This window comes from Rhizoctonia solani, chromosome 4 (assembly GCF_016906535.1).
Source record: "Rhizoctonia solani chromosome 4, complete sequence".
Taxonomy (NCBI): Eukaryota; Fungi; Basidiomycota; class Agaricomycetes; order Cantharellales; family Ceratobasidiaceae; genus Rhizoctonia; species Rhizoctonia solani.
The window spans coordinates 1,446,159-1,463,792 of NC_057373.1; the positions used below are offsets into that span (position 1 = coordinate 1,446,159).

Genomic DNA, 17,634 nt, shown 5'->3' on the forward strand with positions numbered 1-17,634 from the left:
GTTTACCAAAAGAAAATGTACGCGGCTACTTGATCGGTACAGTCGATTACAGCTCGGTGCTATTTGAACGCAGCTGATCCACGATCTGCAGCCATGTAATACTTGAATAGACGCTGAGTAGTTTTGGCGCTACAGTGACAGCGTGCTTTCAGGAACAAGGACTAATCGCATGTTCGTATCCGTTTAAAGGAAAGCGGCTGTTTGGTTGGTTTCTTTTGGGCTTGCTCTTCACAAGTCATATCGATACAAGTATTCAAATCGACCCCAACCTAACCTCAATCAATGGTTGCTTTCAATTGATTTCAACCATATCAGGCCACAGGTACATCCAAGAACACTGGCGCGCGTTGGTCGAGCACCGCATTAGGAGTGTAACAACTTTGTTGATGGATGCGTTACTATATGCTATACCCTGTGACTCAGATCCGGTGAACTCTCCGGCGGAGGGTGCATAACCCGCATAGCCCATGGGCAGACTCCCGAGTAAAGTTGACACCACTTGCCAACGTTACTTTCGTTCAGTTGATCCTTTCCTAGATAGGAGCATCTACAATGATATAAAATGCGTGATTTCGACTGTAATATTGCACCACCATCCCCTCTTCTATCTTGACCTTCCATGGCGTCCGAGTCGGAATCAAAGCGGGTCTCTTTGGCAATTTCAGACACTAATCCCCCTGAAGAGTTCGAGCAAGGAAGCGGGCGTGCAACTCGTGCCAGGTGGGTTGTTCGATTTCAGGTTAGCATTTATAAAATAGAGATATTAATCTCACTTCAAAGGACTCGATTGGTCGTCGAAGGATTATCTAACATTGCAATAATAGTGAAATTTCATGAGATTCCCTATCTATACTATTTCTTATTGCACGGTTTAGGCTATTTTCGCTGCTGGCATTCAAGCCCAGCTCTTATCAGTAACAAATACGGAGGATGCTGGACCGGTAGCAATCGCCACCAATGCAGCTTTCTTCGGGGGGCTCATCTTCTCAGCATTCACTGCTGTATTGGCCACACGTAAGAAACCACACCAATCACAGTCAGTTGTACTCACTTCGCGTTACTAGTGTCCGCCAGGTGGTTTTCCATACTAAGAGAAGATGATGCGGACTATTTGTCTAGTCGATGGCTTGCTCAAGACAGCAAACGGGAGGATGATAATCTTCTAAAGGATTATCTTGATTATCAACTTCGTTCATTGGGAAAAATTCGAGACCAGGGTTTGTATTTCTTATCTTCCCGTGGTTCGTTGTTAAAAGTTGGAACAACTTTAGCTGAGTCAAATAATCGGCGAAATTCTCGGGTTGTTGTAATACAATTCGATCGCGAGGTTGTTCAAGTTCAGTCTGACGAACCGCAAGCCCAGTCTAGAGAACCACAGACCCAGTCTACTGGAACACAACGTAAGACATATTCATGCGATCAATTATTAAACACAGTTCTGATGAAGCTTAATCACCTCACCTCAATAATCATTAGGTTTCAATCCGATTGTTTTCGATGCCGAATGTATCCTTCGGTTACTGAGAAAAGAAAGAGGGTATGATGTCGAAAACGGTATGCATCAACAAAGTCAGGTAGAGAGTATTGCTGATCCGGTATCTCGGCCTCGAAAAGGAAGCGAGAGCCCGCCAGAAATGCCCAAATCTACACACAGAGAGAAGATTTTGAGTTATGTACTGCTGAGCCCACTCATGGTTGGCATCCCCTCCTTTGCTTTATTCACGACCGGTATCTTGCTCCTCGCATGGGATAAACAACATTTAGCGGTAAGTAAATGTCACCCATCATATGTTCTATATTGACCGTTCCTCAGGTTGCCATATTCGCATCGGTTACGGTGTTGATCTGCATAATACCGATATTTGGTTTCTTTGTCAGGCACCGGCACAAACATGTCATTAGCCATATTTACTTGAGAAGACCTTCATACTGATATGTTTGTCGGGTTCGGTATTTGAATCTACACATGCTTTTCTCCTACTCTGTGGAAATTCAGCATATGGTGTTGGGAGGTTGTTGATAGTATTAGCACTGTGACTCTAGGTTTACGAACTAAGGGACATTCCAGATTTATGCGTTCAGGAAATTGCTTGTCTTTGCCCGTACGAGACGTCTTTGATTTCACTCAATGTGAGACTATGAATCAAACTGAGATACCTAAACCTAGGCAGAGATTGCGGCGGCCCACCATGAACCCAGAAGGTGCCAATTCTGCCGAACGTCTGTACCCTGGGGGGTGTTGTGTGGAGATATTTAACTACTTGCGTCTAGCGATAGCGTGCGCATGTGCGAAATGAAGGAAATCGGGTACACTTGTATTCCGATTCAATCAATTCGTAGTTTGCTGTTACTGGGCTCGGTGCTCGCAATACACCAACTGATTAATTTGAAATTCAAAGAAGTCCCAATGATAGAACAGCAATGATTGACATGCATCAATAACTTCGCGATGCATTGATTACAACAACGGATGACAATGATAAGAAATTCATATGCGTGTTTTTGCCGAAGCACGGAGCTTTCGTGGTTAACTCCCCGCCGCCTCATTTTGCTGTCAAGGCTATTAGGGGGCAGCTACGACATTCCGTAAGAGCTTGCCGTGAACCCCTCGTTCCCCTGCTCTCCAATAACACGCGCCCTTGTTCACTTGCTACTTATGTGATTGCCTTGCGGATAGAATGATCTTACGGCAGAAAGAATAAAAGCGCTCACAAGCTATAAAATGTGGTGTGATATGGCATACTGACACCACCCCTCTCTCACCCACACCAATACCATATCATGGCCGATTCAGGTTACAATCCTGCCTCTCCCGGGCGTAGACAAACCCGTCGCCATACCTCGTATGCACGATCAAAGGTTGACTTGGACGATCTTGACGACTTTGAGGAAGAGAGCGGCCGTGCCAGCCGAGCTCGGTAAGTGCCAAGCAATTATTTTGCTGGGTGTAAGCTATCTCACAAGCAGGGGGCAGTACTCGACTTATAGTTGAAGGTTTTTCGAACCTTGCTTTAATAGTAGTCGTCGGCCGTGTTTAGGGTAGCTTACTGATGGCTCAGGCCACTTTCTTTGCCGGAGTACAAGCAGAACTTTTATCCGATACAAATGACGATAACGAAGGGGCTCTGTCTATCGCAACAAGTGCCGCATTCTTTGGAGGCTCATGTTTTCCATATTCACCGCGATTTTGGCCGCTCGTAAGTTAAAGTATATACATCATATATTGTATTGATACCTCTGTTAGTCTCAGGAAGATGGTTTTCCATCCTTAGAGAAGATGATGCGGACTATTGTCAAGCGGTGGCTAGCCCAGGACTCCAGTTCAGAGTTAGATGCCGAGAAAGGCTCTCAACAATTGGGTCCAGATCTTAAGGAATACCTCGACCACAAATCAAACACTACAAAATGCTAGGTCGAAAAGTGCGTGCCATCCCCACCCAAGTCAATTTTTGGAATCTCTATGTCACTAACGGTTTTGGATAGAGCAGGAATGAAGTCTCGCGCTGGAACATTAGGAAGCACATCCAATACGATCCGGGACTCAAACTGTGGGGTTACCTTACTGAGATAGCGCCTCTAACGTACCGAATCGCCTGAGTTGTGGCACCTGGGCTCGGGGGCGACGAAAAATGAATGGATATTCTAATGGTGGGTGCTGCCACCACGGCTCCTGTTTAACTTCAATTTGTGCTCAAGTCTAACTCTATGCCACTAGCTTTTGACCATTGGTATTCGATATTGATTGTATTCTTAATCTCCTGCATAAAGAGCGACGGGACAGCCAGCAAATTTCTCAAATAAACAAACGGAACTCAATCACGAGGCCAACGAATGTCCATACAACCTGGAAGGAGCGCGCTCTGGCTGGGCCTTGTTGAGTCCTATCCTCATGTGCATTCCATCCTTCGTGTTGTTTGCCGCTGGAATTTTGATGATGCCTGGGACAAGCAACCAGATCGGTAAGAGAACTTTGCTCCTTGAGTAACTGGGCATTGACATTTGCTTTATAATTTACAGGTCGCGATCTTTACCTCAGCAACAGTTCTTTTCTGTGTCGTCCCCCTATTCTTCTTCTTCCTGGAGCATCGGCACAAACATGTTATCAAACACATATACTTGGGGAGGGCATCTCTATAATTCTCGGAATATTGCATTCAACCAAACCACGATTTGTGTATGCTATGACTATAAATACCACTTTAAACGTTATTATGCAGTTACTTCGCTTGCCACATTCCTACACTCCTTGAGATTCTGTGGTGCCAAAGTTCTCTGGGAAGTTGACGAGATGGGGTAGCAGAGCATTGACCAAATGCTGTGATTATATGCACAGCCGTTTTGCCTTGTTTATCTTATTGATGGGCGCTCCTTTGACGGGTTCCACGGGAGTATGCCGCATATGGAAGTGTGGCAAGACTCAAATCTTTCCCTTTCTTCTAGGCTTGGCGACAGAGCCCGCGATTATACGTACCATTTACGGGAATGACCCTGGCTTCAAACAGAGATTTAATGCCGCTGGACAAAATACCTATCGCCACTTTCCTTCTAACCACGACTGGTACTGGCCTTGAGCACGTTGTAGCCAATAGCACGACTTTACGCACTCAACGACCACGATATGTCAACTCCTGGAACCCGACGAGCCACTGTTGAAATTGTTGATACACCAACTCGCGTCCATTCCCCTCCAACTCGTATGAATACTGAGCCGGCCCGCATCCATACCGAGCCTCCTCGACCTTGATCCAACGCTTTAAGAGCATCAATCGCCGGAACACAGGCATTCTCTATCTCCGAGTATGCATCTCATCAATGGAGATATCGGCGACGGAATCAGTGGGCGAGCAACTAGGCAGCGTACTCAAGTGAGTGTCAATAGAGCCATCTTATAACCAGCCACATCTAATGCGGGATCTTTTTTTTTTTTTTTTTTTTTTGAAACTCAGCTAATTGTGGAAGGATTTAGTAACTTGGCACTCGTTGTAAGCACAAGCCTGCGGTGTGAATTTGTTTCGATACTAGAGCACACTTTCTGCGAAGGCCGTGTTGTTCAGTGGTGTACAGGCTCAACTCATTCAAATTATTGCGGAAGACACTGATGGTCAGAATACCCTGGATATCGCAACAAACGCTGTGTTCTACGGAGGTTTGGTATTGTCGGTCTTTAGTGCTCTGTTGGCATGCTGTACGTAGAATCCTTGCCTCATCAGGGCATATGGTTAACGTCCTGGTTGGCAGTGTCTGGGAGGTGGTTTTCGATCCTTCGAGAAGATGACTCTGAGTACTTGTCGAGCTGTTGGTTAGCAGCAGAATGTAATGACAAGCACCCTAAACTTCCGGACTATGTTCGATTTCAGATCGCCTATGGGAAAAAAAGTTGTCAGATGATGCAGAATGTGGTGACCTCTGTCTGGGTCTGAGCAAGGACTTACTATTTGATTTAGATCCCGAAGAAAAGCAATCTACCACCTCAACTGAAGACCCAGAAGGATTAAAGAATCCGAGGGATGAAGACATCAAACACATGCTCGAGCTACTGGAGCGCGATATTCGGGAGAACGAAAGCGAAGCGACCATGAAGGAAAAGCTCATGAGCCAGATTCTCCTGAGTGCTATCTGGATCTGCTCGGCGGCATTCGTGTTATTCTGCGCGGGTATTGTCATGCTCGTGTGGAATAAGCAGCACATCACAGTCGCCATACTTACCTCGGCCCTAGTATTCGTCTGCATTTCGTTCATTCCGATGTTCTTCCTCAAGCACCGACGCAAGCATGTTATTAGTCACCTTAACCTCAAGCGACCTGCTCTCTAGTCTCTCCGTTAATCTCTCATTTGAGTTACGTTTCTGCTTGATTCATTACACTTCATGTTTCTTTAGTTCACGACATTTTGACTCGTGCTTTCAATTGACCCTATCCAATCGTCGAACACTCTCTTGCGCATATCATATTCGTTGTATCTTGCCACATGTAATCAATTATTTTTCTTTTTTCACAAACCGAAAGCTCTCCCGACGCTGTTCCTAACTGCACCTCCTAGAATACGTCCACCAATGCCACCCAGGCCCATGTTCCAGCCATCGCCTGCAACCGACGAGGCCCATCTTTGTTTTGCATCCCGGTCACTGCAGTGGGTAAAGAAGATTAGATGTGAAATGAGCCAACTAGCCTATTTCCACTCACGCATAAGTGAATCCAATCACATTTGTGATATTGAATACCAGGGCAAGCCCAACTATCGGAACAAACCTTCCAAGCGCCTAAGATCAGTACTCCTGCGAGGACAGGATTAGAGCCTTACGAAATGTTGAATTTGAGGAGCGATACAATGAACAAAAGGACCCAGAGTACCGGGAAGACGTAGAGGGCAGTCTGAAGGTATTTTAATGAAAATACGTTTGGCAATTTCCGCTGTTTAACCTACCCAAAACATTCTAGACTCGTATTAGAAGATCTGGAGCTCAATTGATATCGCAATTGTACCTACTTTGAGTCAATTGGGTTGGCAGGCCGTGAAGGCTGTATGGATGGCCCATTGAGTATTCATGGCTGGAACGAAAAAGGGTTGGGGGCCTACGTCGCGACTCTCAAAGACCCAGTAACTTTCACCATCTTCATCTACTTGGTTCCAAAAGCGAAGTCCCACCAAGCGGCGCCCAGCGACATTCTATAAGAAGGTTAATGTCATGGGGAGTAATTGATTCATCAGAAACTTACGCGACAGTTCCAGAAGTCCATAGCCAGCAGGACAACTACAACAACAGTCTACATATATCGTGAGTGGCTAAATATCACATGCTATCTATGTCACTTACTGAGAGTACGTAATTATCTGTGAAGAATCCGCACAACAGGTACACCGCAATGGCAGCAATCCGAAAGAGATAGAGGAAGAATAGAACGGTAGGATGGGAGGACTGGCACACGCATACGTTGGCATCGCATTTGCGCAATAGTATTGGCTTTCATACCTGCCTCAGTATCCCAGAGAGACCTTGATGGAAATTAGAGTGCGCCAAACCGAGACAACATGCCTGGAGCTTACCTGCTTCCACATCTGACGCTGATGCATTTCCCTGAGCCCGGTTAGTTGGGGTAAGTACCACTTGTTCTCTCTGAGGCTGGTTCCTCGTACTCGAGGTGTTTTCGGCGGGAGCGACCTCATCGGGTTCAATTGTTGTGAGTAACGGATCCGTCGTCGACATGGTGGATAGGTGACGAGAGTCGCAGATATGTCTGGGTTCAGACCCGGGGGTATGCGGGACCCTGAATCATGTGATTAGGGTTCTATTACACGCGCACTGTTGGGAACGTGCCCATAGTCCTCCTTCAACCACGCGTCGTTCGCAAAACTTTCTTGCTGTACGACTAGAGCAGACATACAATAGCACAAAGTCTCAATGGGATTTTGCGCGCGTTGCGGAGACCTCGTCAATAGCCAAACATCGCGCTGTAAATGCGGTGGGCGGCCTCGAAGTAAGTTGAACTGCCTGTCATATCCCGAGGTTGTCTTACGTATTATATGTAGATGGATCTGTTCAGGTATCCCCAGGCATCAAGGATGGGAACACCGATAGATGGTCCAAAACGTGAGTAAAGAACTGGCTGTGTCAACACTATGTATGTTGATTGTTATGTAGATATACCTCAAAAGAGAAGACTTCGACCTCTGCCTCTACTTCATCCTCTAATCGCAACTCTCGTAACTCATCGGGCCTCCCACCACTTGGGATGTTAACAATGGACTTCAATAAGGATGATGATGTCTCTCCCCCTCCTCGTACACCCCCACCTTCAGACGCACTTGGCACTTCACATACGAATCTTGCAGCATTACCTCCCGTTCAAAGGTCTCCAGGCCGTCGCTCTTTCCCCAAGCCCTTGAACCACAGCTCCCGCGTCAGCTCCCGTCCGACTACCACCAATCGTCCTTCATCGCCGCTGAAACAAGCCTATATTCCACCAAAACACGACTCGCCTCCCATATCAGACAGGCGAGACCAATACATTACCGATGATGACGACATGCCCAGTATTGCAGATGAAGATTTAGGCGATTTGACAAATACCTTGGGATCTACTATTCAGCCCAAGGAAACCTTACCTGTTCAATTATGCGCAAGCTGTGATGAGCCATTTGCCACGGATGCTGTTCGCTATCCTGGCCTGGATGATCCCCGCGGAATTACGGGTGTATTTTACTGCCGACAATGCTTCAAAGAAATGGTGGTCTCAAGGGACACTGCGCCGCATGCGGTAACGAAGTTTTAATGGGACGCCATGATGGCTCTTCGGTCACTGTTCGCGAAAAACTCTTCCACAGCAAGTGCTTCAAATGTACTCACTGCGGCAATAAGGTCGACCGGGGCATTCCTGCGATCCTGCGGGCAAACCGTGCTGCGAACCTTGCCTCGAAAAAATATTAAATACCCCCAGCGGACCATCTCCCCCATCCACAACACGCATCACACGCAAGTCTGGAGGTCTTAACGAAAGTACTTCCGAGGATCGTCGCACCAGCACTCCGCGGGGTCCGCCTCCCGGTTCCAACGCTCAAAGTAAGGGGAATACTTCCGATTCAGCCCCACCTGCTCGCCCGCGCGAATCTATGTCTTTCTTGGAGGAACTAAAGCAAGGCAGTCCGCCGGTGGAGGAGCCCCTTCGCCAAGTGCCATTCGCCGAGAAACACTTCGTAGCAGAAGCAAGAGTCGTGACGCTGAGCGCCAACGCTCGAAGGACGAAGAAGAAGAACCTGATCAGGACAAGAGCCGTGAGCGCGATCGACCTCGTGACCGGGACCGGGATCTTGATCGGGACAAGGAAAAAGACAAGGAACGTGATCGCGAGCGGGACCGAGAACGGGACCGAGAGCGTAACAGGGAGCGTGAACGTGAACGCGAGCGCGAAAAAGAGCGCGAACGAGCGAGAGCGGGACCGCGAACGAGAACGTGAACGAGCGTGAACGAGAGCAACGAGAACGAGAAAGGGAGCGGGAGCGTGAACGTGACCGTGAAGCCGAACGAGAACTGGAACGCGAGCTCGAGCGCAGTTATGACTATGACCAAGATGACGACCGTGTACCACCCGAGAACAGCCCCATTAACCCCGATTTGATCCGGCGCGATACCATGGGACCCGCAAAGCTGGAAGTGCGATCCGTCGGGCCCGCGAACGAGAGCGCGAACGAGAGCAGAGCGGAAGTCCTTCCGCTGCTCGTCGCGAGTCGCGTGACACTGGGGAGAAGCCATCAACTCGGAATGCCAGGCGTTCTGCGAGCCGCCCACGCCAGCGTAGCACTAGTCCCCCTCCCGCTAGCGCTTCACGGCGCTCGAGTACGCAACCCTTGCGAAGGTCCTCGTCTAGGGGTGCCCTCAAGCAAAAAGAGCGGAGCGTCAGTCCACCAGGAGGTCGTAGGGGAGGGGTGAGGATGAGTCCAAACCTAAACCAATACGCAGTGCACTCCGATCCGCTAGTCGCCCCAGGCCGTCTGACCCCAAGCCCCGGCGCGAACGCGAGCGCAGTACCAGCCCGCCTCCAAAAGACATTGCTCCTATGTATCCCGTTGGCAAGCTTACGCGAGACTTGGGCTCTCTCACCGTCGGCCTTGCTTCTGGTGACGATGTGAGCGTTGTTGCCTCTGACAGCCATTCAAGCATTGCACGTTCCGAATACACCGCACTCTCCTCTACTTCTGCAGCCACTAGTCTACGCAGCTCTACTTCTCCATCTTCGATTGGTGCGGTCGAAGTCAAACCGATTTTGAAGACCCGTCGATCACTCATTACTTTTGGAGATACTACTGGGTCCGATTCGCCTTCAACCTTGGCCAAGTCCCGTCGACCCATTCGCAGCAGCCTGGTATCGCGTGACAGTGGATCTGATCTCTCAAAGACCCCAACCAACGAACCGTTTGATGGAGCTAAAGTCGAAGAAGATCCTCGAGTCGACGAGGATATGGATAGGTCAATGGATAGGTCAATGGATAGGTCGATAGATCGGTCCACCGATAAGGATTTAGAAAAGTCCTCGACCCCATCCCGCTTACCACGACGACGAAGTATCGGACGAGAGTCGCCAGCAAGCACCACAGGAACCGTCACCCCTGGTCGGGTCCGTTCTGGCACACCATCAAGTGGCAAGAAGCCAAGCATGGGTGACTACCATGAGCCCGAGGAGCCACGCACATCCTGGTTGCGGAACCGCGAGACCCGCACCCGAAGCTTTGTTAAGCCCGAGGCGATTATAGCGACACATCGAACGATTCTCTGCCTTGGGGTATGCGTAGCACTAAATCAGACAACGTCTTACCTTCGCGCCCTGTCAGTGTTGCAGAGCCCGAGTCGTTTAGCCCTCCAGCGCCTGCCCCTACTTCCACCCCTAGTTCAGGAGCACCTTCGCCTTCTAAACGTCGTAGCAAGGTCGATGGGCTGGTTATGCCAATCGATTCGACCGAGCGCTGTTCGATGTGTAATGAGAAGTTGCACTTGGATGGCGGAAACATGTTTGTCACCGTGCCCGGCTACGCTAAAACTGGCAACACAGGAGAATATACGCCTGCACGAACCTTCCATGTCGACTGCTTCAAGTGTTCTGTCTGTGAATTGCCCTTTGGAAACGATGCCTGGGAAGGCCAACAAGCGCGCTTTGTTCAACTCAAGGACGTTATCGCACACCCAGAGGTACGTATATACGACCACATGACTGCATTTGATTTGTATTGATCGAATATTCTCAGTGTGCTCCTCCGATCGTGAGGACAGCAACCTATACACCAAGCCCTACCAAATTGAATCGCGCCGTCAAGTCACAACCTCAGCCAGCTGAGCCTCCATTGAGGTCCGCCCCTGCGGTACCACGCCCCACACCAACTGTGAATACCTCGTCCACTCCCGCTCCCGCTCCCGTTACTCGACCACGCTCTGGAACGACCGGGCAGGTGCCCCACGGTTTGGTGGGTCGATGTATTGCCCTCCATGCGGCAAGAGCGTCAGCCCAATGGAACTGGGAACGTGCCCGGGTCCGAACGGGAGTCGCTGGCATTCCTCATGTTTGGTGTGTGGAGGTAAAGATGCCAAAAAGAACAGGAGGAATCCCAAAGACCCAGGGTGCGGGAAGCAGTTGGATTCGGGTGCCAAGGTACGTTACAGTGCTATTTACAATTTTTGATACTAAAAACGTTCACAGTATGATCAAGAGGGTGGTGTCTGGTGCCGTGAATGTATTGTAAGTATATGCGCTGCATCTATACATACCAAACTGATGTCTCCCCTTAGGACAAACTTCCATCGGACATGCGACCGTCATCACCCATCAAACCGATTATGCCTACTCATACCGGCAGCAAGTCATGGGGCAGGGCAAGTGGTGGTGCAGTTGTCGCCCAACACACTGGCGTGTCCGTTAACAACACTGGAGGTGGCATCCTAAAACCGCAAACCACAGGTGGAGGGGGATTCATCCGACCCCAGACAACGGGTGGAGGAGGTATCATTAAGCCCCAGACAACGGGCGGCGGAGGGATCTTGAAGCCTCAAACAACCGGTGGTGGGATTCTAAAACCCCAGACTACGGGTGGTGGTGGGATCCTCAAGCCTCAAACGACCGGTGGGGGTGGATTTATTCGCCCTCAGCTTACGGGTCGCTCAGCCGGTGGAGTGACTGCTCAATACACCGGAGGTAGCGTTGTTGGGGGACTAGTCCCTCAACTAACTGGTGGAGGCCTCCCCATTACGATGCAACTAACCGGGGGCTCTTACCGTCGTTCTGCTGCAAAAAGCATTGGAAACTTTGAAGAGTTGGAAGCCCAATACACTGGGGGACGTGCATATGACCGACCGGTCTCAGCTCTGGGAGGTGAAGGCTTCCGCACGGCCATGTCGCTTGCACGAAGAGGAGTATCGATGAGTGATGCGGATGAAGCATACGAGCCTCCCGTTAGGGAACGACCTAAGTCTGCTTATGGGATGAGGAACTGGAAGATCTAATGGGATTTGACCTTATATGAATACACGTTTCTGGAAACATGTTTTTTCTTCCCGTTTTCTATACACTGGATGTGTGCATACAGTAATTACTCTTTTGAATATGATTTTCTGGATTTCTGTACACTCGTGGCTGTGCTCGATGTATACATCGAGGGATAAACTGTCTCTCGATCAGGTTGTTCCTCGATCGCGTTTAGTTCGAGTGGAGCGCTCCGACGTCAGCTATGACGAAGTGGCTCCCGTAGAACACGGTGCAAAGGCCTACCACGATTTAAAAGGGACCTGTTCACCACCAAGATTCTCCAGATCCAACCTCGAACTTGAAGCTCCAATTACACTACAGTTATGTCCACTCACGAACAGGATACCAAAATGATTGAGAAGATGCTCGAACGAGAAGCAAAGAACGATGCTGTTAGTTTCCCATTCCGATGCTTCGCAAACTTGGCTAATTAAACTATGTTAGGCCGCTCTGAAACATGCCGTAAAGGACCTCGAAGCTGCCGAAAAGGCTGAAGTCAAGGCAGAGAACGTCCGTACTATGCACTCCACAAATAACGCTTATAGATTGACATAAAGAAATCTAGATGGTTGACAAGGCCATTCATGCACACGAGAAGACCGTCCGCAAGGAGCACGATGCTGCCAAGGCGTTGAACAAAGCCCAGCATGCACATGGTGCTCGAGTTGCTGACGAACAGAGCGCACTAAAGACCATCGAGGTAACTCTATACTCTGTCTGTCAAGTTGCATTGACCCAACATGAGCTTAGATCAAGAAGCAACACCAATCTCGGTTAGAGCAGGATGTCGAAGCAAAGAAGGCGTCTCTTGAGCAAATGCAGAAAAGAAAAGAAACAAACGACGTAAGCAATTCCCGTATAACTGCGATAGTTCGATGTTTGAATGAGCTTGATACTATATAGGCACTTCGTGACCAGAAAATTGCTCAACTCCACACACGCACCGGAACTGGAGGCACTACTGCCTCTGATCCGGCCGCACAAAACGTGAACATACCTGTTGCTCAGTCGCCTGCTACGACTGTTGGTCCATCCGCAGCCTAGTGACCTCCTATTTATGGCCTCTCTCCCTTACTACTTTACTTAATCTGGGAATTTGTTGTATACCAGATATTATGATGCCATATACTGAATTGATTTACATATCACTGTAGCGCGAATTCATTGGATTCGACCATAATCATCAGTAGGCGTTATCACTGCGTCAAGGATCCTATCGTGAGACTCGAGAGGGATCTCCCCAGTGCCAACTATTTGCGCATCTAACGCCACTCCAACTGTATGCGGTGATAGGAAATAAGCGAGGCTTGGATAGGGAGGGGGTCCGCGTACATAGTTTAGGTGTCCGGGCAGCCCCAAATTTCTCGGCATAAGTGTTTACAAACCGATCATAGTACCCTAGCACGGAATGGTCAAGTCAGGCGTCCCTCAAATATCAAAATGGACCTACCTCGACCATATCCCAACCGGGCAAGTTTGTCGTCAAACGCAACACCTTGTCAAGCAGTCAGATTAGCACATACAATACTATGGGGGCGCGTTTAACGGAGTACCTGGCATGACAATCAAGTCAAGATCCCCAGCTTGCATGGCTAACCAATTTAAATCCCAGGCAAATCAATCTCTGGTAAAGCTGTGGTGTACGCTCACCAACGCTCACCATCCTGTCTTGGTTCGCCATCCTTCACAGGCTCAGGTTCCTGGATACCCCACTTTCCCGATGGAAGTGCATCAAGGTCTCTGAGGTCATACACTCGCAGCATGTCAATGACTCGGCCATTCATTCGAGGCACGTATAAAGTTTTCCCTAAGAAGTCGCCCCAGTGCGAGTTCAGATATAAGATAAATTTAGTTGGGACGGGACCCACCAGTTCGTAAAACTTCCCGAACAATCCCGTCCGTATCTACCTCTCCTGACATGCTCAAAAAGCAACTCACCGCCTTGCTTTCTCTAAAGTTCTGCGTCTCAACGAATCTTTTAGTAATCGACTCGGCTGTTTGGGTAAAGATAACTGTGTGCCAAGACAAGATGGAAATCGACATACAGCCGCTTTTAACCTCCAAGGGCGAGAGCAAGGAGCGAGCATGAAGAACGGTTTGTCGGAGAGCCGCCTTTTGGGCTTTGACGGTGGAAGGAATGCTCATGGTGGTATTTTGAAGCTTACGGTCACGACCTGTTGTGATATGTGATTTACCAATAACATTTGATCGGCTACTGGCGGCTTGGCCGAACACCACACTTTATTATGAAGCAAGGCAACTTTGATAGGTTATATGTATTATCGAAATAGGTCTAACTTAGAATTGATCAGATGCATACAGAAAATACATGGCCAAGGGCCATCTTGATAAACTAGTCGTCGGGGCATTCACCATTGGTTGAAGGGAAACGCTCAAAGTACCTAGCGAACACTGATGCAGTAGTGTTAGAGCCAATCCTATTCCGCTTCATCGGCGGAACTCACTCTCTTTGGAGGTTACATTCCCGTACTGATGCATTTTATCCTCTGTAGCATTAAATCCGAGTTCGTTTATCGCTTTGAGCAACCTTGGTTTCAAGAACTTGGGGATAATAAGGTCCACCACTACTTCAGGAGGAATCGGGTAGACTGGATCGTTACTCATATAGTCCGGGTTGGGGATGACCGGAATAGGCGCATGCTCCGTATCGTCGCCATTCCCTCCACATTCCTGTAGCGTTTATCAGCCCAAGTGATTCCACAATAATAACTCATTTGGCTTACATCCTTAGTTACGTATCCTGGAGATGGGTCAGGGGACATAGACAGGGGGGTCTGAGACGAGTAATCTGGTACGTTTGCATACGCGGAAGAGCCAAATTTCTCTTTCAGGAACCTGGCGGTGTTTATATGGTCTTTAGGATATTCATTCAATTTTTCCTTGACCTTCAGCGCAATCGACCAAGGAACTTCGATATACATGTAGGGGTCTTTGAAAGGGAGAGCCGTCACTAAGGTAAGAACATGTTTGGTTAGCTAGCCTAGCAGGTTATTCAGTTGTACATACATTGATCGTTCCAGGTGAATGTTCCTCGGTAGATGTCGAACCGCAACATGCCGTTGTTGATTATTATGACGTGCGGCTTATCTTCACGGCCTGAGGTTTTGATCAAAACTTCAGGAAGGACTTGGAAAATGTAGAAAGCATAGAGATTTTGAGCGTGGGGCCATTCAAGCCTTTCTAGAAAATAATCTGAAACGATGTGAGTATCGAACGGGACCCAGAGAATATTTGCTTACTCTGGCTAGAGCATCCATGTATTTGGCTCAAGTTCCATCTAGTCGTAAGCTCCTGATTGAACCCATCGACTTCCTTTCCTATCACACTTTTGAAATTTTGTTCTGTTGTGCCACTGTGATACTTTGGGAACATCAATACGAGTCAAGAGCAGTCATACTCCCTACCAACCATATATGTTACATTGTTGGTATCCAAATATCGCCGTTCAAAGGAAGCTGAAGGAGTAGGTGACGACTTGTTGAGAGATATACCTAGCGTTGTTAGCTTGAGACATCAGCATTGGTTGTAGGGGTATAAACTCACTCATCCAACCTGGTCAATGTAAGAATCAGTTGACTTATCCAGGGAATGGTTGACTCACCAACTGTCTCCATAAATCTTCCGGATTCTAACGCCATGGTGTTTGAATCAAACTGGCGACAGTCTCGACTATGCGTGTGACCTAAAGTAACATAACGTTGCTGTCCCATTGTATAGGTCGACCGCCTTGAAACGAAACATACCTCCTAGAATTGCGATTGGTGTGTTGGGATGCTGCTCGCGGATCTTTTTTGAGACCACACCCCATTCCCCGTGTGCGACCGACATGTGTCTGACAGTACTGTGAGTGAGACCAAAGATTTTAGACATTATTCTGCTCACCCTGCAAGAACAAAAATGTCCGTAGGCTGCAGCAGGAGCTCTTTGAACTATGGTGGGTTCTCAGTTGGATGCCTTCGTTTAAGATTAAGAGTTTAGACATACCCATGTTTCCTCTATCATTTGAGTTGGCCCATGAACCGTAGTGCTCTTATCGTGTTCTTTAAAGTCAAATATGACTCCAAGCGACGTGACCTGTCGTCCGCTAATAAGATTAGCTATGAGTTGCGCTCAAAAGTGCTGGCTGAATACCTACCGAAGAGTCTTGAATCGACGATATCTCGATCCGATTACATCTTCGAAATCTGTTCCATTCTCATCCTTGGCTAATAGATACGAGTTGGAACTCAAATATCGCCCGTCTAGCTTTGGAGCGAAGTTGTTGTATCTATGATCTAATCAGCTCGGAGGAACCGTCGTAAAGATGCACGATAACATACATGTCCCGTGTTACGTCGCCTGGTGACTATGGATGAGATAACGCACATTTCTTTGGGATGGATTGCTTACCAACATATAGCTCATGACTTTTCAGGCAAAATGTTGGTTTTTGATAATTTAATGAAAGTGGGACTACTCACTTGCCGATGGCCATTACATCGTATGGTACTTTGAGGAACGATTTTATGGCCTGTTGGAGATGTAGTTCAAGCACTGTAGTTTCACTTGAATAACCCAGATACATACTTCTTCCCCGTTGATACCTCCCGATGGATAACCATCTGTGAGACCCGAGCCATCATGCAGATCACCCGAGTCAACCAAAAGAAGGTCGACGCTCCTTTCCTAGAGATCAACAAAATAAAATAAGTCTCACACGGCATGACAGGTATTAGAAACACTCACCTCAGCCAACTTTTTCATGTGTCCAACAAAGGAAATAAAGTCTCCAAGCGTGGCACTATGAAACTTAATACTTTGCAATTGTACAGGCAACAAAGCTGACACTTACGAGTAATTTGGTTCGGGCCATTGGTTCTTGGTGTGTCCAAGAAGCCATCCTACCGTGAAAAGTAGTCGCTTGATTGATGTGTACTGTTATACAAGGTTGAGACTTACCGTGAGTGTCACTTGTATGGAGGATATTGACTGGTAAATAGTTTAATAGTGTTGGGTGAGCCAGTTCGAACGAGCACCGCGAGAATCGACTCACTGTCTCCCCACGGAAGTGGACCTTTAGGTTGTCCTGGAGTTAACTTTGCCTCACAGATTAACAAGGCCACTTGGAAGCACCCGAAATAAAGCAGTTGTCTGGTGATTCCCATTATCAAACTTCACAAAAGACTGGTCGCGTATACAACAGTAAAAAGGCTTGATGGTGGTAGACGAAATGGCTGAAGGGATTGCTCCAGGGTCAAACACATGAGTATGGCAGGACCCTCACTGTCATTTACCAACCATCAATCAAATAAATCTCGTCCTCGAATAGGGCTGGGCGATCAAACGTCCGGATTTTGACCTCCGTATACGGCTGAGGACACTCCCTTTAGGCACCTGGTGGGCCCCTGACGCGACCGGGGGCAGAATTTGCCGTTTTATACTGCGCCCTAAGATGACACTTCTTGCTGTTCATGTAAACACGAGCCGCCCAAAATTGGGCCTAACGCTCTGATATATATTTATATGTATGTTTGAACGAGCGCTTAGAGTTACCAGCTGTTGTTCCACTAAGAGTATTGGCACAAAACACAGCTAGATATGAGCCCGAAAGGAACGAAGGGAGCTCGGA

At 48.2% G+C, this 17,634-nt stretch overlaps 6 protein-coding genes across 6 annotated transcripts; 3 read left to right on the forward strand and 3 right to left on the reverse strand.

The window, feature by feature from the left end:
* Positions 1 to 619: 619 nt before the first annotated feature.
* On the forward strand, positions 620 to 5,812 carry RhiXN_00467 (uncharacterized protein; the record flags this gene model as incomplete). Its single annotated transcript, XM_043320286.1, has 11 exons — positions 620 to 720; positions 781 to 823; positions 876 to 1,014; positions 1,065 to 1,217; positions 1,272 to 1,400; positions 1,477 to 1,554; positions 1,615 to 1,766; positions 4,947 to 4,982; positions 5,041 to 5,185; positions 5,239 to 5,295; positions 5,358 to 5,812. The coding sequence occupies 11 exons, from the start codon at positions 620 to 622 to the stop codon at positions 5,810 to 5,812; spliced, it is 1,488 nt and encodes a 495-aa protein (XP_043179298.1).
* A 179-nt stretch (positions 5,813 to 5,991) lies between these two features.
* RhiXN_00468 (Golgi apparatus membrane protein TVP23) lies at positions 5,992 to 7,204 on the reverse strand (the record flags this gene model as incomplete). Its single annotated transcript, XM_043320287.1, has 10 exons — positions 5,992 to 6,124; positions 6,183 to 6,248; positions 6,301 to 6,371; positions 6,424 to 6,433; positions 6,487 to 6,518; positions 6,577 to 6,666; positions 6,717 to 6,764; positions 6,815 to 6,916; positions 6,971 to 6,993; positions 7,045 to 7,204. The coding sequence occupies 10 exons, from the start codon at positions 7,202 to 7,204 to the stop codon at positions 5,992 to 5,994; spliced, it is 735 nt and encodes a 244-aa protein (XP_043179299.1).
* Positions 7,205 to 7,231: 27 nt separating this feature from the next.
* RhiXN_00469 (lim-type zinc finger-containing protein) lies at positions 7,232 to 11,983 on the forward strand (the record flags this gene model as incomplete). The annotated part of the gene is made up of 12 exons (XM_043320288.1): positions 7,232 to 7,239; positions 7,283 to 7,475; positions 7,542 to 7,588; positions 7,640 to 8,190; positions 8,357 to 8,947; positions 9,015 to 9,390; positions 9,455 to 10,274; positions 10,334 to 10,678; positions 10,735 to 11,051; positions 11,084 to 11,135; positions 11,184 to 11,222; positions 11,273 to 11,983. The coding sequence occupies 12 exons, from the start codon at positions 7,232 to 7,234 to the stop codon at positions 11,981 to 11,983; spliced, it is 4,050 nt and encodes a 1,349-aa protein (XP_043179300.1).
* Positions 11,984 to 12,328: 345 nt separating this feature from the next.
* On the forward strand, positions 12,329 to 13,049 carry RhiXN_00470 (uncharacterized protein; the record flags this gene model as incomplete). The annotated part of the gene is made up of 5 exons (XM_043320289.1): positions 12,329 to 12,397; positions 12,450 to 12,515; positions 12,571 to 12,705; positions 12,756 to 12,848; positions 12,909 to 13,049. 5 exons carry the CDS (start codon positions 12,329 to 12,331, stop codon positions 13,047 to 13,049), a joined length of 504 nt encoding a protein of 167 aa, XP_043179301.1.
* A 117-nt stretch (positions 13,050 to 13,166) lies between these two features.
* Positions 13,167 to 14,150, reverse strand: RhiXN_00471 (5-formyltetrahydrofolate cyclo-ligase; the record flags this gene model as incomplete). The annotated part of the gene is made up of 7 exons (XM_043320290.1): positions 13,167 to 13,282; positions 13,338 to 13,403; positions 13,456 to 13,500; positions 13,559 to 13,597; positions 13,666 to 13,812; positions 13,874 to 13,999; positions 14,051 to 14,150. 7 exons carry the CDS (start codon positions 14,148 to 14,150, stop codon positions 13,167 to 13,169), a joined length of 639 nt encoding a protein of 212 aa, XP_043179302.1.
* Positions 14,151 to 14,358: 208 nt separating this feature from the next.
* On the reverse strand, positions 14,359 to 17,170 carry RhiXN_00472 (vacuolar protein; the record flags this gene model as incomplete). Its single annotated transcript, XM_043320291.1, has 20 exons — positions 14,359 to 14,417; positions 14,471 to 14,696; positions 14,750 to 14,976; positions 15,033 to 15,218; positions 15,266 to 15,386; positions 15,435 to 15,517; positions 15,570 to 15,578; positions 15,628 to 15,708; positions 15,770 to 15,858; positions 15,909 to 15,955; positions 16,011 to 16,110; positions 16,162 to 16,293; positions 16,346 to 16,364; positions 16,416 to 16,432; positions 16,487 to 16,536; positions 16,593 to 16,691; positions 16,752 to 16,806; positions 16,858 to 16,906; positions 16,965 to 16,994; positions 17,059 to 17,170. 20 exons carry the CDS (start codon positions 17,168 to 17,170, stop codon positions 14,359 to 14,361), a joined length of 1,791 nt encoding a protein of 596 aa, XP_043179303.1.
* Positions 17,171 to 17,634: the final 464 nt, after the last annotated feature.